Consider the following 18,481-nt stretch of genomic DNA (forward strand, 5'->3'; position numbering starts at 1 on the left):
GAGACTGTTTTTACCACCAAAGTTGGAGGGTATACAATACATTCTACAATAATGGTAGAATGGTTGGCGAAAATGACAGAATTCTCAAAGATGACGAAATTGACTTCTGTGATTAGAGAAAGGCTAATATCTGTATTGATTAGTGATTGGAAAACCCCTGAAGGACTTTTTGCTGAAAAAAGAAAAAAAAAGTGAAGTTGTTTGAAGATTAGAAGGGATAAATTACATGAAGGAGAAAACTATGATCTAACCTTAGAGAGGCTAAGTTATAACTTTTTTTATTACTTCATCTTTCCCCCCCCTTTCCTTTTTTAATTTCATTATTTTTTTTCTTGTTAATGCATCACTTACACTGTCTTATTTCTTTTTCAGAATTTTTATTGCTTTTATTCCAACAAAATACCTTTAATAAACTTATAACAAAAAGAAAAAAGAAATAGCTCGTTTCATCTCATTTAAAACTGTCTTCCCAAATTTTGTGAGTGGACCGTAGCAAACTCTTACCTAGAGAGGCCAGGTTTCTATGATTTTCCAGCATGACTTCCCAATGCAGTGCTTTTTGGTCTGGATCCAGCTGTGACCACTCCTCCTTGGAGAAATACACAGTCACCTCCTCCAATGATACAAGACCCTCCTGAACAAAGAAAAACAACACTATAAAACCAGGAGGATTTACAAGATCTATCCTATTGTTTAAATTATCCCAAGCACTTTCAGTGCCATTCGGTAAAAGGAATCCCAACTTTCTACTGGATCCCTGTCTGTCTGTCTATCCAGCTACCTACAAACTATCCATCCATCCATCCAGATTTTCAGCATCTGAAGAGAATCAACCGGCAGATGGGCCTCAGAAACCTATCAGTGACTTCAACCCGTCCTGTGTTTGAAGAAGAAAATGGGGGAGGAGTATTCTTTTTAGCATTTAAATAAAAGTCTTGCGGTGTCCCCAGAAGAAAGAGTCTTCTTCATTATCGATCAAAGTGCTGCGAGAGTTTAAGTTTGTATGGCAAGGTAAGAAACCAAGGATAAAATTGAAAATAATGCAGGACATGCGAGAAAGAGGGGAGCTGAAAATGCCCAATTTAAAATTATATTATGAAGCAGCTGTCTTATCAGCAATTAGTGATTGGATTAACTTAACAAATGGAAGGATTCTGAACAATGAAGGACATGATTTGGTTTATGGTTGGCATGCTTACTTAGTGTATGATAAAAAGGTGGATAGAGCATTTAAGAGCCATATATTGAGGAATGCTTTACTGCGTGTCTGGAAGAAATATCAATATAAATTAAATGAAAAGATACCTATATGGACAGTACCCAGGCACGCAACAGAGAACACGAGTATAGAAAGCAGACAGGATGTAATTACATATACAGATATTCTTAATATGGAGGGAGGTATATTAAAATTAAAACCTTTGAATGTGTTGAAAGAGGAGAAAATAATTCAAACTTGGTTTCAGTATGTACAACTTCAAGCCAGATGGAGAAAAGATCAGAAAATTAGTATTATACAAAGCGATGAAAATTTAATAAAACAAACTAGAGACCAAAGTTCAATGCATATAAAAAGATTGTATAATATATTGATAGAGATAGACTCGGAAACAGAGCTAGTTAAAGATTGTATGATAAAATGGGCGCAGAATTTTGAACAACCAATAATGATGGAAACATGGGGAAAAAATATGGGTAAGAAATGTGAAATTTACACAAGTGCAAAACTTAAGGGAGAATTTTTATAAAATGTTTTATAGATGGCATCTAGATCCAAAAAAACTATCTTGTATGTACCCGAATGTACAACCAAAATGTTGGAGATGTGATTGTGAGGATGCTACATACTTCCATATTTGGTGGACATGTAAAAAGGTTAAAGCGTTCTGGATAAAAATTTGGTGGATTTTACAAAAAATTCTTAAAAAGAGGTTAAAATTTACACCACAGTTGTTTCTGCTGGGTATAGTTACGGATTGTACGGTTATAGAGGCTAATTTGATTTTGAATTTAATAACTGCAGCAAGATTGTTAGTGGCACAATATTGGAAGACGCAAGATCTACCTACAATCCAAGGACGGACAATGAAAGTAACAAACCTAGCAGAGACAGCAAAAATCTCGGCGTACTTGAAGGAACATTCAAATGAAAGATACTTAAGGGACTGGAGAAGATGGATAGATTATATCCAAAGCAAACACCGGAATAAGAAGTTGCAGATAGGTTATAAATAAATATGTAGATATTTGGTGTGTTTTTAGGTAATTAAGTTAGCAGGGTAATTAGGGAATTGAAGGAATAAGAGATGCTGAATGTTATAATTATTTAGATTAGGATGGATCATGATTGTTGAATGTTATACCCTGTAATTTGTTCTGGGAAGAGGAGGGGGGGAGGTGGGTGGATGGGAAGGGGAAGGGTTGGGGGGAGGGATGGTGGGGTAAGGGAGGGGAGGGGGTGGGGGTGGTAGGGAAGAGGGGGAATATGTAAACCTTCTGTAAAACTTTTTAATAATAAAAAAAAAAGTGCTGCAAGAGGCAGCCAGGGATTTAAATCAGGTGCCATCAATATCCAGAGACACATTGCTAACAGTATAAACTGCTGGCTTAGCAAGAGAAAAGAAAGAGCAAAAATTGCTTGGAAGAGCATTTGTCATCCTTTGCAAAGCTGGATTCTTTGCACCCCAAATCCAGCCACAAATGGAAGGATTAGAAATTATGTTGATGGGTCCTTGGTGCTCTCTGAGCTTGGTTCCTTTCTTACAGACCTTTCATTACCCCGACCAGGTAACATCAGTGCTAGAAATTATTTTGCAGGCAAAAACTGCCTGGATGATATGCTCTTTCTGTCCACCCTCTTTCAAATCTAATGACCTGCTTTACCTTTTAATATGGTGTCTACGGAGATTCTCAGTCATCCAGGTCATGGTTGTCCCAAAGGTGCTTTTTCAAGAGGTAACTGGACTTTCAGGCTTTTTCTTTCGAAGACATTTTCCTTCTCATCCAAGAAGCTTTTTCAGCTCTGAAGAAGAAAAGCTGAAGAAGCTTCTTGGATGAGAAGCGAACCGTCTTCGAAAGAAAAACCAGAAATTCCAGATCCATGGATGCCCTCCCCAACCCTGCCTGGCCCCCACAGGTGCCCCCCGCTTGTGAGTGATATTGAACTGGCCACACCCCTGGGCCATGCCCAGTCAGCTGGGCCACACCCCCACGCCCCACCCCAGCCCCCGAGGACAAACACAACGCTGATACGGCCCTCAATGAAATTGAGTTTGACACCCCTGTGCTAATGTGATTATTTCAGTTATTATTGAGAAGACTTACATAATTGAATGTCAAAGAATTACTAAAAGGAACACTCTCTACTTAACAGATGCTAACACTGTAATAGCCTTATTTTTTATTATCCTTCTCTTACTTGAGTTGTAGGTTCAACGCTTGTTCCATCATAAGCAGGCGTTATCTTCATTCTATTCTTCACTGCGAGGGAGACAGAATTTTAACACGCAAAATTAACAAAATAGGACAAGCTATTCTACAGAATAGCGGGGATTTCTCTGGAGAATGGGAGGACCTTCAGTTACCTCCTGAGGTATCCTGACTTGGATCTTCCTGAGAGATCCTCCTGAAAAACGTCTCCTGGAAGGGATTTGATGGATTCTTCCTTCCCTCAGGATCGCTGATCTCCACAGCAAAGGACTTGAAATAAGAGACAAGAGAGAAGAAGAATTAAAGTGCTCCCCTTGAAGAGCACTCGGAGGCTCCAACTGGTCCAGAATGCGGCCGCGCGGGTGGTTATGGGCGCAACTCGTTGTGCCCGCGTGACACCCCTCCTGTGCGAACTGCACTGGCTCCCAGTGGTCTTCCGGGTGCGATTCAAGGTGTTGGTCATCACCTTTAAAGCGCTCCATGGCACAGGACCCGGGTACCTTCGAGACCGACTTCTGCCACCAATAGCCTCCCACCGGCCAGTTCACTCCCACAGAGAAGGGTCTCCTCAGGGTGCCATCAGCCAAGTTATGTCGGCTGGCGACACCCAGGGGGAGGGCCTTCTCTGTGGGAGCCCCAGCTGTGTGGAATGAACTGCCTCCGGAAATATGTAAGATCTCCGACCTCCGGGTGTTTCGCTGCGCACTGAAGACCCTGTTGTTCCGCCAGGCCGGGCTATCAACATAATAATTTTAAATTGGGGTATTTTAAATTTTCGGGGTTTTAAACCGGGCCAAATCTATTTAATTATTTTAATTTTTAATCATTGTTTTGTCTTGTGTTTTTAAATTGGCTGTACACCGCCCTGAGTCCTTCGGGAGAAGGGTGGTATAGAAATAAAATTATTATTATTATTATTATTATTATTATTATTATTATTATTATTATTATTATTATTAGGCATCACACAAGATGAAGTGGGCCCTTGTTCTCTGAACACAACCTGAAAATCCCCAGCCTCCATCAGTGAGGCTGAGTGAAAAATGAATTGTACAATGTCCGCACATCTCCACATATTATGAATGCCAGAAAAGTCTGCGAAGGAGGGGTGAAGAATTCAAACACATATTTTTAAATTCCCTTCTGGGTTCTTATCCAGATGAAGGTTTCTCACCTGCAACTCAACCTGCTTCTTCTGCTCCTCCACCTGGCTCAGGAGGAAGCCTTCAGCCAGGGCCACCGCCTGGGCGCTAGTCTCTGCTCCACACTCCCGCACCCAGCTCTCCATCTTCAGGGGCAGAAGGGCCAGGAGCTGCTCCAGAACAACCAGGTCCAGCACCTGGGCTTTGGTGTGCTTTTCTGGTCTCAGCCATCGCCTACAAAAGTCATGGAGTCGGCTGCAAAGTCCTCGGGGACCCTCAGCTTCCTGGTATTGGAAGCTCCTTAAGTTCCAGGGCTGAACATCCGAACAGATGATGGTTTCCTCCTCCAGGATCTTCTGCCTAGTTCTTGCCCAGATGTCCCCACAGGTCTCAGGCTGAACAATAGCAGGGCCTTTTCCAGTTCTCTCAGTGGCTAAAGGTTGTGTTTCCATACTTTCCCTGTCCTGAAACTCAACTCCAAATGGATCCAAGGAAATCTTGTGGATCTCCAAATGCCTTTTAATTCATATGATCGATCTTGTACACACTGGAAAGACGCCAGAAAGCCTTTCAGCTCTTCCCCCCCCCCCAAGAGATAATTTTTGTATGCCAAGATGTTCAAATGACTCCACTTTGTGTATCTGAGATGGAAAAGAAAATCAGTTCCAAGAATTAAAAGGTGTAGATTTAACCACTGAAACAATACATTTTTCCGATGAGCTCTAGGGCAGTGATGGCTAACCTTTTTGCCATCGTGTGCCAGGAGCGTGTGTTTCATGTGCATGCGTGGGACCAGAAGTTGGCAAATGGGCCATTTCTGGCTTCCAGAGGGCCTCTGGGGGATGGGGAAGGCTGTTTTTGCCCTCCCCAGACTCCTAGAAAGGCTCTGGAGGCTGGGGAGAGAGAAAACAGGCCTTCCTTACCACCTCCCAAGATCCTCCGGAGGCAGGAAACAGCCTGTTTCTCTACTTCTGGTGGGCCCAGAAGGCCCAAAAATCAGCTGGCCGGCATACCGGAGCTGAGCTCACGTGCCCACCAATATGGCTACGCGTGCCATAGGTTCACCATCACAGCTCTAGAGGTTAAGGAGAGTGAGTGGAAGGTCCTAAAGAGGACATTTGTGATGTCCTCAGGAAAGCCAACCCTCCAGCTGTTCCTTCTCTTGGCCAAGAGCACCTCATGGAAGATCCCTTATGCAATGCAGCTTCTCATGCCAAGAGGGCAGAAAAGGAGCATTTTCCATTGGGGAAGAAAGGAGGAAGGAGGCTGTCCAACCTCATTATTTTCTTGTTTCTTAATCATGAAGCTCACCTGAATTGGCTTGAAGGGCTCCTCTGGGAGGTCCTAGAGACAAAAAGCATCCAGGGCCTACACATGGAGATCAGGTGTAGGTTGGCCAACTTCTTTTTCAGGGCATTTTCTTAACAATTTCTCCTTGTAAAACAACCTTCCATTCTCCACCATCCAGTCAGAGCCAAAGAAGCTTCTTGGAGGAGAAGCGAAACGTCTTCAAAGAAAAACAAGAAAGTTCAGTTGTCTCTTGTAAAAACACCTTTGGGACAACCACGACCTGGATGACAGAGAATCTCCACAGACATTTAGCTATTGAAAGCCAAATATGGCTCTAGGTTCTGCCTCAGTTTACCTTTCCATTAAGCAACTGAGTTGGAAGATCATTTAAAAGCAGGTTATTGGGGTACCCTGTTAGCTGTAAGTATATAATCATGCAATGTGAGAGAAAGCCGCTAGGTGGGTTTTTCCTCTCTTCTTAGGAAGACAAATCAGGAGAAATTAGCATATCAGTATAACTACAGAGCAGGCTCCCATGCTGTGATAGGATTATATACAGCCACCTAGAGCCAAAGGCAAAACTGGAACCCACCATTACTTAAGCTGCAAACGTATTTAATATTTTCCAATTTCTTGATAATACCCAGAATAAGATCCTACAAACCTGGGGAGCTACGTGAGAATGTATTCATCATTTTCTGAATTGCTTCCACAGCTAAAAGTTGAAGAAAGAAAGAAAAAAAAATCATTTGTCCTGTGTTAGATTAATGTGAATAAAATAGGAATCATACAGAGTCAGCTACATGAACTCTAAAGGACCCTCTCTATTCACATTATTATAAAGCTACATGAACTCTAAGAGACCCTCTCTATTCACATTATTATAAAGGAGAAACGTGCTTGTTGGAGATTACATTAAAGTCAGCTAAACCCCATTAAGTGGTAATATATCTTCTGATGAGACCTAGCTGTCACGGAGGGACAGCCATATGGAAAACATCTGAGGAGCCTCACAAAGACAGGCACAGGAAACAAAGAGTCACTTATTACCTCTTATTACCCAAGGACAGCAATAAATCTCCCATTAGCAGCTACAGCACTTAAGGAAAAGTTGTGTTGTGGAATGATGAGGACAAAGCAACATTCCTAGGTCAGCCAGAGACATTTTTATTGCGCAAGGTTTAGAGAGGTATGCGTACCTAAAAAATCTGAACAACTTTATGATTCTTTTTTTTTTATTATATTTTTATTGTTAAAGAATAACAGAAAGGAAAAAAAAATCAATACAAAAATCAATAGTAAGGAAAGAAATTTTTTTTCCCCCAACGTGCTATACAAACGGAAAGGAAGTTTTAGGAAATTGAAGTCTTCAATTCTTCCAGAAATCTCTTTGATAAGGTACTGGTGCCGATTCATCCAATCTCCCAAGTGCAAAGTCCACAAATGGTTGCCAAGTATTCCAAAAAACATTTTCTTTATATATACCACTTCTAATTTTAATATCACAAGTCAATTTATCATTTAATGCAAATTTCCATGTTTCATTATATCATTCTTCTAATTTTAAGTCAACATTTAATTTCCAATATCTAGCAATTATAATTCTCCCCATTATAACCAAAATCCTCACCAATTCTCTTTCTCCAGTTGTTAATGTTGTTTCATTCAATATTAATAATAATATGGTTTCCAATTTCAATTTGACCCTCTTCTTAATCATTTCAAATATTTCATTTTCTATCCTAGACCAAAAAAGTTCAACCCCATTACATTTACACCACATATGAGCATATGTCCCGAGTTCCACTTTACATCTCCAACACATTTTATCCACTTTATTATCCATTTGAAAAAGTCTTATTGGGGTCAAATACCACTTCTAAATAACTTTATAGTTATGTTCTTTATTCCTTATTGATAATGTTCTCATTATTCTACTAACCCTGTTCATATTCCAATTTTGATCAGAAATTTCAATACCCAGTTCTTTTACCCAATTCTCTTTCATTACCCTTTGTGAATTATTATCAAAGTTAATAATTTTATAAATTTTACTAACTAATCCCTTTGGCCCAATTTCATCTTTTATTATTCGAGATATCAAATTTTCAAATTCCGTTTCCTTTCTATTCTCATCATTCCTTTCTTTGCATTTCCTATTCCATTTATTCATTTGAATTCTTTCAAACCAATTAATGTTTAATTTTCTATAAATTTCCTCTTTCCTCATTTCATTTTCTATAAATTTCAACCATTCACTATTTGTTTCCACTTTCTCTTCTATTATAATCCTCTCTCTGTTACTATTTAATTTCATTGGGCAATTCTCTTTCAGTTTACCTAAATACAATGCGACTGGTATTAATTTTTTTGCTACTCTGTCCCAATTTTTAGTCAAACTATTTAACCAATAATTACAAATTTTAACCTTACCTTTAAAATTTTCCAAAAACCATTTATAACCAAACTTCTTTATTTCCTTCATTTCCAAGTTACCCCAAAGTTTAACATCTCCTTTTAAAATTTTTACTACTGTTTTTATATTAAATGCTCTATAATAGTTTAATAATTTTGGAATTCCCAAACCACCTTCTTTTTGGTTCTGATACCACATTTTCTTAATCAATCTTGGTTTTTTATCCCCATTACAAAATTTATGTAATTTTTTAATATATATTTCAATGTCCTTCTCGGTTAAAAAAAGCATATGGAGAAGGCCTGTAATTGAGTGAATTGGAACTTTCTATTATAGATTTTAAGAAAGATGGATTATGTGTATGTTGAAGGGAATAATCATGAGGCAAGAGGACTACGGAACAAGGGCATTTGCAGTTGATCTGGTTGTCAGCCTAACATGGTCGATGGAATTAATACTCTAGATGAAAGACTTTGGAGAAGGTATCATATTGTTATGGAATGAAGGGACGAAACAACATTCCTGGTCAGACAGAGACAGAATTTTATTTGCAAAGGTTCAGTGCATTTTGATTCTCGCAAAAACTGAACAAAGGATGTTCTGATTCCATGGTTTTTATACATTTCTAAGACAAAGGATTCAATGATCTCATATCCTCTCCATATACGGTCATATAAATTTGTTAATTACATTATACTTTACCATCCATTTTCCCATATATGGTTAATCATTGCTTTCTAGTTTACAACTTTTCCTTAAGTGCTCTCAGTTGCTAATGGGAGAGTTACTACTGTCCTTGGGTAAGTTTATTGGATTAAGTATCTCTTTGTAACATATAGGTCTTTGTATCATTCACAGTGAGGTCACTCAGATGTTTTTCCATATGGCAATCCTTTCCGTGACATCTAGGTCTCAGAAGATATATTACCACTTAAAGGGGTTTAACTGTTTGTTAATGTAATTTCCAACAAGCACTTTCCTCTCTTATAATAATGTGAATAGAGAGGGTCTCTCAGAGTTCATGTATCCAAGCACGTCTTCCCCTTATAATAATGTGAATAGAAAGGGTCCCCCAGAGCCCATATATCTGACTCTGTATGATTCCTATTTTATTCACATTATTTCTTTTATCTACATTATTCTTTATTTGCTATTTACCTCGATATGGAATATAAATATAAAGTCACTCAGGGGGTATTTATACATAAAAGTACTTTTCAATGATGGGGGCAGATAGCAACTAAAGACACTAAATACACTGTTGGAAGAAAGATCTGATGTGACTGTTTAGATTTTATAAATAATTATATATGGTGGACCTGCGGGAAAGTGGGTGAAACAAAACTGATATGGTATATGGTAATAGGTTAGGTTATATTGGAAAAGGGATGTTATTGCAGAATGGACTCTGAAGGTGGCCAGTCTCGCAGAAATGGTGAAGTTATCAGCATATATAAAAGACCGGACACAAGAGACTTATGTAAGGGAGAGGAGGATATGGATAGATTATGTGTAGAATAAATATTAAACTAGGAAGTACCAGATAATTATTAGATGAATGTTGTCTAGAAATGTATAGTTTACAGGGGATAGTATACTAGAATGTCAGGAAGAAATGTATAACACACAGGGGGTAGAATAGATGGGCGGTAAAGTATTATATAACATGATTTGGATTTGGATTTCATCCTGGGGAAGCCATGGGGGGTGGGTAGGATAAGGGAGGGTTAGGGAGGGGAAGGAGGGGGGGAAGGGGAAAAAATTTGTATTTGTAAAACTTTTTCAATAAAAAAAAAAACGGAAGCATCTCGAATAAAAAGTTAAATTTAGGAAGTAACATCATTTTACATAAAGCTACTTTACCAAACCAAGATAACTTTTTATATTTCCCAATTTTCTCTTCAATTTCTTTTATTACTATGTCATAATTTAGTTTCTTTAAATTTTTAATTTTAAGTGAAAGTATAATACCTAAATATCTTAAATTATCCTTTATTCTAATTCCAAATTGGTTTTGTAATTTTTCTAATTTGTTTTCCCTATCAATTTCCATTAATAATTCTGATTTTGCCCAATTTACTTTCAAACCAGTCATATCTTCAAATTCTTCCAAATGTATTTGAACTCTTTTTATATCATTTGTAATATTATTTAAAATGACAAGAGTGTCATCTGCATATAAATTAACTTTGACGCCTTTATAACCTATTAATTCTGAATCCTCTTCAATCAAAGTTGTTAAAATTTCCATTGCTAATAAAAATAGGGTCGGAGACAGGGGACAACCCTGTCTTGTCCCTGCTTCCAAATTTATATCTTGTGTAAATATACCATTTACCTTCACTCTTGCCGTACCCCTCTGGTACAATTTGGAAATAATATGAATAAATTTATTACCAAATCCTAATGCAGAAATAATTTCTTTTATAGTATCCTATACAATGGATAAAATATCCAAGGCAAGAATACCTATCTTATCACCATTATTCTCAGCAATATCAATAACATTTAATACTCTTCTAACTAAATCACACATATAACGCCCTTTAACAAAACCTACTTGATTATGGTTTATATATTTATCTATAAAATTATTCAATCTATTTGCTACAATTGCAGTAAATATCTTAGCATCTTGGTTAATCAAGGAAATGGGCCGATAGGATTCAATCTTTTCTAAATCTTTACCTGGTTTCGGGATTAAGGATATAATTGTTCTATTCCAGGACAACTTTATGATTCTGAGACCACAGTTTTATACATTTTCAAACAAAGGATTCTGTTAACTCAGCAGTTTATATGGTCATATACATTTGTTATATTTAATTGACATTTCCTAATTACTAAAGTCTTACATTATCCTTGCCAAACAATCATAATTCTTCTGTAAATTACTGGAGCATAGATTCAAATTATCTTCTGTTGATAAACGACTTCTAGCTCATGTGGATCCCCTTGACCTAACCAACCTTTAAGCTGTATGTCATTAGAATGTTCCTATCTTCTGACAACTTAGAGGCCTCCTAAAGGTATCAAAAGGATTTTGGCTGACTTTGTACTTTTTCCAACTGGATGCATTTCCTGCTTTTAGAATAGAGTGAATAGAAAGTTATCCAGTGGTCATCTATCAGATCCCACTTCATCTACATTAGTTGTGTAGCTAAAATAATCTAATAAACTAGAAACTAATGGTTTAGTAATTAGGAAGTGTGTCAATTATCATACAACAAGTGTATGTTAACCATATATGGAAAATGCATGAGCTCATGTTAACCATATATGGAAAACTGGATGAGCTCACCGAATCTTTTGTCTCAGAAATGTATAAAAACAGTTATATCAGAGCTCTTTCCTTGTTCAAAGTTTCAGGTACAAATCTGGCTCTGAACCTTGCGCAATAAACTGACTCTGGCTGACCCAGGAATGTTGTTCAGTCTCAATTTTTCCACAACAAGATAGACTATACTTGTCCATGGAGGCTCTATCAAAGATTGTCAAATTTTACTTTCTCCTCCCCACTTTCACCCTCATTAGATGCCATGCTAAGCAGTGGTGGGTTGCTACCGGTTCGCTCCGGATCGGGCGAACTGGTAGTGGCGGCGGGGACGCGGGAGGCTCTGCCTACCTGCCCGGACGTCTCTGCGTATGCGCAGAAGCGTTACGCATGAGCGCGAGCGCACCCACGACCAAACCAGTAGCAAATGAAATTGAAACCCACAACTGATGCTAAGGGGAAAAAATGTAACACAATAAATTTGACACATTCAAAGTTTTAAGAGATAAAGCAGTACTTTTCAAACGTAGCAAAACAGGGAAATATAGCATATCAGCCTTGATTGGTTACATTATTTATAGCCCTCTGTTGCTCTGTTAAAGAAGTTAAATATCTTACTCCCCCTTCATACAGGATGAGGTCACAGGTGTCTTGCAGGAAGTACCTAAGTTTCCAGCAGTTTGTTCGTGGATACCTTAATGCTTGAATAACTGGGAACTTGAGGTTTGACGTTTTCCATTTCCTTCACACATTTTATTTATTTATTTATTTATTTATTATTCAAACTTCTATACCGCCCTTCTCCTTTCGGACTCAGGGCGGTGAACAGCCAAAATAAAAACATTTATACATAACATTGCAATTAAAAATAGATTTAAAATAATTAATATTGCCTAAAAAGCAATATTTTATAACCTTCTTTTTGGTTCTGCCTCACTAGGATTGTTCCTTTGACAAGAATGCCCTCAAATGCATTGTTTAGGATAAATCCAAACTAAAATGCAAAGGAAAATCACTGAAGTTTTACACACACACCAAAAACAGAATATCAGAGTTGGCTGCGACCTTAGAGGTCTTCTCCGCCTTCTGAGAAAGGTTTGTCCAATTTCCTCTTAAAAACCTCCAGTAATGAAGCACCCACAGCTTCTGGAGACAATCATCCCATTGATTGATTAGTCTCAACCGTCAGGAAATCTTCCTTAGTCCTAGATTAGTTTTCTCCCTGATTAATTCCAGCTATTGCTCATGGTTCCGTCTTGTAGTACCTTTTTTTAAAAAAATGTATTTTGAGGGAAAGAAGAGATCCGATGCCACAGTGCCCCTCCCTTCTCAGGCAAAAGTTGTAAGCAGGGAAAAAAATGGTTAAAAGAACATAAATAAACCGGTAACACCCCCCCTCCCTTTCCTACTTGGATTCAAGGTAATTCAAATCTCATTCTGCCTTTGAAATTGTATCTAATTTCAAAGGCAGAATGAGATCTGCATTCCTTTGAATATGCTGTCCAGCTTGACGTTTTTTGGCAGAAAGAAAGAAAGAAATCGCCCTCAGACGTTTACCAAGGTGTAGAAAAGAAAATCTCCAAAGCGGATCACCCACAAATATAATGCAGATGTTTCCTCATTTAAGAAAAGGGAGAATAGCAAACAATTCCTTCAGAAAAGATCTCGGCTACTATGTTTACTATGAGCAAAAATAAAGAATTACAGACGCACAGACAAGAGATATCATCTTAGCTAAACATCCTTTATTAATTTTATGATTGCTGATGCGTAGGTTAATGGCTGCTTTGGTTAATAAGTGACTCTTGCTTCATATGGATTTCCTTGCAACTGTGACAGCTTGGTCTCTCAGATGTTATGTATCAACAAAAATGGAATTTAACTGACTTGGTGAAATCTCCAAACAAGCATATTTCTTTCTTATGATCAGGAGATAAAGAGGACCCTTCAATGTTCATGTAGCTGACCCTGTATTATCCCCACATTATCATTATTCCTGCAACAAAGAGGCAACTGGACTTTCTGTTTTTTTTTTCTTTGAAGATGTTTTGCTTCTCATCCAAGAAGCTTCTTCAGCTCTCAGCTGAAGCTTCTTGCATGAGAAGCAAAACGTTTTTTCAAAGAAAACACAGAAAGTCCAGTTGCCTCTTGAAAAAGCACCTTTGCATGTTCACAAGAATAAACATACCTTACGCACACACAATAATAAAATAATCATAATAAATATATGGAACATTGTCCATGTTGGTCACGATGGGTGGGACACAACTTCGCAACTAACAACAACACACATACACACATCACCCTAGAATCAGCATGTAGACACCCTCGGATAAGTTCCCCTTATAAAAATCTTCTACTGCACCCCATTTCTCGGCAGCCTTCCCCCAAAGGCAACCTGTTTGGCTTTGAGGTATAAATATTTCTTCTTTCCTCCCAGCTGCCTGGATCTCATTTTTATTTATTCTTGTTCTTTTATTTATTCTTGTTCGAATTGGAGCCCCAAAGGATTCTCCTGCCAGATGTGGTGAAACGTTTTCAAGTCCACCAGTCTATTTCTCTGTGTAAATCTGTCTCCAATTGTTTTGTCTTTAATTTAAATGCCTTGATAGTCAATTATATCTTTATATCTAATTATTTTTGTCTTCTCTGTTAAATTTGGGTGTCTAATTGATTCTACCGGCGATAACCAATTTGGTATCTTCATATAATGTTGTTTTTTAATTTTAAGCCAAATTTGTAGTAATGAGTTTCTTATTGTGTGTCTTTTAAAATATGAATGTGTTGTGTATTTTTCATCCCGCATAAAGGAGTGCCAGCCAATTTGGAGTTCGTGTCAAATACACTCAGATACAATCCAAATACAGAGAACATATAAAAACATATGAAATTCATAACCAAAAACAAGAAATAGATAAAATTATATTAGATTCAGAAAACAAATTAATTAGTAGAATCTACAAATTTCTTCTACACTATAAATTGGAAGAAGAGACAGTCAAAGAAACGATGATTAAATGGGCTCAAAACATCAAACATACAATACCTTTGGAAAAAGGGGAAAAGTTCTGGCAGGTAAACCTAAAATTAACAAAAGCAACTACAAGTACAAGGAAAACCATCTGAAAATGTTTTATAGGTGGCACATGTCTCCAACCAGACTGGCAAAAATACAGCCTAAAAATAGCCCGATCTATTGGAAGTATAAAAAGACACAAGGGACCTGCTATCATTTATGGTGGACTTGCCCGGCAGCAAAGAAATTTTGGTTTATTAGGAATTTTTAACAAATCATATCCTAAAGATATCAAATATCTCACAATTCACATATTAACAGCTGCAAGAATAACTTACCCAAAAAATTGGAAGCAAGAAAGAACACCAAATGAAACAGAAGTAATAGAAAAAATCTTAGAATGTGCTGAAATGGATAGGTTAACCAAAGAAAGAGAAGAAAGAGAAGAATCAGATTATTACAAAATATGGAATAATTGGTATAATTGATTAAAAACGAGAAATAAACAAAAAATATAGGGGGAAATATTACCGATTTAAATATATATAAAAAAATGTTACTAGATTAAGGAGAGGTGAAGAAATATAAGTAGAATTGTAGAATGTCACTTTGAAAAAATGCTTAAGAAGAAATCATAATCTTTTTGCGTATATGTTGTATAAATGTTTGTTGTGTATATGTTATGTTATGTCTTTTTTAATATTTTTACTCAATAAAAATTTATTTTTTTAAAAAAAAAAAGAAAAGTGAAACGTTTTCAAAGGGGGGGGCACCCTCAAAAGTCTAGTTGTTGCATTTTTGGGGGAAAAAGCCCCTTTGGATCGGAAGGACCGCAGAGAAACTTTCTGGGAGCAACTGCCCCAAAGCTCCTTCCCGGAGCCCCTCGGGGAGCCTCGGCCGGGAGTGGGGGACTCTCCCCGCTTTGCACCCCTCGAGGGAAGGGAGGCTGCAGCTCCCTGCAGGCGACGCGGATGCCGAAGCGGATCCCCAAGCAAAGGCATGCAAGGCGTGGCGGGGATGAAGCCTTACCTGGCCGAAGCGAGAACCTAGAAGCCTCCTCCGAGGGATCCGGCGCCGATCTCCAAGGGGAATCCTCTGGGAAGGATCCGGGGGAGGACGGGACTGAACGAAGCGGGAGAGCAGCGAAGAAGACAGCCGCTGCGGGGGCGGGGCTTCGCGCCTCCTCTCGGGATCCTCCTCCTCCAGGCAGCCACGCCCCTCGGCAATGAGCTCTTGGGCGGCCTTTCCCTCCCGTGACGATTGGCCAGAAGGGAGAAGATTGGCTCCGCCCCCGAACGTCCGAGCGGGATTTCCCTTCGAGGCGCCTTTCCCATGCAAATGAGGCGAGGCGGGAGGAACGGTCCACTTTGGGGGTTCGAGAGGGGGCGTTCGAGGTGGTCGAGCCGGACTGCTACAGATGCTGCCTCCCCTGCGGGGGCTGAAAGGTGGATTCTTCCTATAAGGGGAACTTTTTTCCCCGCAAGGAGAAACGTAGCTCCGATTTCTCTACGTTTCTGCTTGAAAGTTCTGGCTGGATCGCTTGGAAAAATCTGACTTGGATTGCCTGCTCGGAAGAGGCTCAATGCAGGTAGTCCTCGATTTACAGCAGATAGATACATTAACAAAGTTGGAAGGGACCTTGTAGGTCATCTAGTCCAACCCCCCACCCAGGCAGGAGACCCTACCTTCATCACTTCTGACAGGTGGCAGTCCAGTCTCTTCTTGAAAGCCTCCAGTGGTGAAGATCATTTAGTGACCATTCAAAGTAAATGACGACACGGGGGAAAATAGGGACTTGTGGCTGTTTTTCACACTTACGACCCTTGCAGCCTACTCATGGACACGTGATCAGAATTCAGACGCTTGGCAACTGACTTAGATTTATGACGGTTGCAATGGCCTGGAGCAACCTTCCGTCCAGAAAAGTCAATGGGGAAACCAGATTCGCTTAACAACCGTTTTATTAACTGTAGTGATTCATTTAACAACTTGTGGCAAGAAAGGTCGTAAAACAGGGCAACGTTCACTTGACAGATGACACCTGAAATGTTGGGAGGGGGCCTCTTTAAACAACTGTTTTTAGTAACCAGCAGAGCCTTTGATTAGTATTTCTATTTATTTGAAGTAGGCAAGTAAGAAATTGGCCAGAGACGAAAACTGCCCAGAAAGTCAATCTATCATTACTTGAAAACTCATAACATGAGAAATATTGAGAAACATGAGATGGCATCTCCCGCTGGCGAGACTCACCAAAATGTTTCCAAATACATCACTGATTTGTTGGAAATGTAAGAAATCTTAGGGAACATACTATCATTTATGGTGGACGTGCACATCTGCAACAAAATATTGGACTAAAATCAAAAAATGGCTTGAAGAAATAACTCAACAACATATAGACAGGAAACCAGAATTATTTTCATTAGGGAATACTCTCCAAAAAATATACCAAAGAAATACAATATCTAATTTTACATATTATAACGGTGGCCAGAATAACATATGCAGAGAATTGGAAAACTAACATAATACCAAAAGAAGAAGAGGTGATGAGAATTTAATTTAATTTAATTTAATTAATTCAATTTATATGCCGCCCCTCTCCGAAGGCGGCTCAGGAGAAAAGTTTTGGATTGTGCGGAGATGGACAAATTAATGAAAGAGATAAAAGAAAAAGATGAAACAGAATATTATTTAATATGGTATAAATGGTTAGAGGCAGTGGTGAAATGTAAAATTTGTTACTACCGTTCTGTGGGCGTGGCTTGGTGGGGGTGGGTGGGTGGGTAATGTGACTGGGTGGGTATGGCCAACTTTTTCTTTTAAAAAAACTTTTAAAAGCATTTTTTCTACAACCTCTTCGGCAGCCATCGCTACCGGATCGGGCGATCCAGTCCTAACTGGGAGCATTTCACCCCTGGTTAGAGCTCAGGAATAGTAAGTAAGAAGACTTACCAAAATGCCACTAAACAGATCATGTATGTAGAGTAACATATAGATACAATAATATGTATAACAGATAAAGAACTATATTTATAAATAAGGAACAAGGGGACCACGAATATAAATATATGTAAAGACGGGGAGGGGGAAAAGCGTGAACTTTAGAAGAGCACCAATATGAAACGGTTGTAAAATGGAAATGTATGTTTCGTGTTTGTTTCTGGTTTTGTTTTTAAAGGAAAAATAATAAAAACATTAAAAAAAATAAAAAATAAAATAAAAAGGGATTTTGTCAGGACAAGGAATCTGCTTCATGCTTTTGTGAAGCCTAGATCAGAACAGACGTGTAGTTGGCACTATTACCCCTGCAGGCCATGGAAAGCCCCCCAGGAAACACCCAATATCCCTGAGATACTACCCAATGTCCTTGGAAGACCCCCAAGGGAGGAGGTTGACCAAAAGTCCAGTTCCCCCACCATAGAGTCTCCTCTTAGCGCGGTGTCCTTTTTCCTCTACCTGTCCTAACCGAAAGCCCTATCAATTGTGGAGCCAACCGGCGACAGGGAGCTGCAGAAGAGGGATGAAAGAGCCACATGTGGCTCCAGAGCCGTGGGTTGCTGACCCCTGGTATAGATGATGGAGCAAGGGAGGGGGCCTCTTTAAACAATTGTTTTCAGTAACCAGATTTTTTGATTAGCATTTCTATTTATTTGAAGTAGGCAAGTAAGAAGTTGGCCAGAGACGAAAACTGCCCAGAAAGTCAATCTATCATTACTTGAAAACTCCTAACATGAGAAATAAAATTCTTGAATATTCAATTAGTGAGCAAGATCATGCTATTGTTGTGGGATAATATGAAAATGGTACATGTAAAGTTACTGAACATTGCTCGCTAGATGCTTTATAACTCAGATTAGGCTATCCAATGAAAGTACACATTCCAAACTCAATGATTGAACTGTATGGTGGTT

At 38.7% G+C, this 18,481-nt stretch overlaps 1 protein-coding gene across 4 annotated transcripts in view; it reads right to left on the bottom strand.

Annotated features, from left to right (window-relative positions):
- Positions 1–18,481, bottom strand: part of LOC117662618 (uncharacterized) — a 31,291-nt gene that overhangs the window by 7,259 nt on the left and 5,551 nt on the right. Inside the window, exons 1-7 of one of the 4 annotated variants that reach the window (XM_087884218.1) lie at positions 15,597–17,238; positions 6,526–6,576; positions 5,883–6,078; positions 4,604–5,212; positions 3,585–3,699; positions 3,419–3,480; positions 505–634 (exon numbers count right to left, since the gene is read on the bottom strand). In XM_087884218.1, coding sequence (XP_087740344.1) covers positions 505–634; positions 3,419–3,480; positions 3,585–3,699; positions 4,604–5,023 — 727 coding nt within the window. In that variant the 5' untranslated portion in view covers positions 5,024–5,212; positions 5,883–6,078; positions 6,526–6,576; positions 15,597–17,238. Of the gene's footprint in view, positions 1–504; positions 635–3,418; positions 3,481–3,584; positions 3,700–4,603; positions 5,213–5,882; positions 6,079–6,525; positions 6,577–15,596; positions 17,239–18,481 lie in introns of those variants that run through there. The other 3 variants (XM_060691221.2, XM_060691224.2, XM_060691223.2) reach the window with 3 other exon arrangements.

Source organism: Pantherophis guttatus, chromosome 2 (assembly GCF_059756535.1).
Source record: "Pantherophis guttatus breed Tessera chromosome 2, ASM5975653v1, whole genome shotgun sequence".
NCBI lineage: Eukaryota > Metazoa > Chordata > Lepidosauria > Squamata > Colubridae > Pantherophis > Pantherophis guttatus.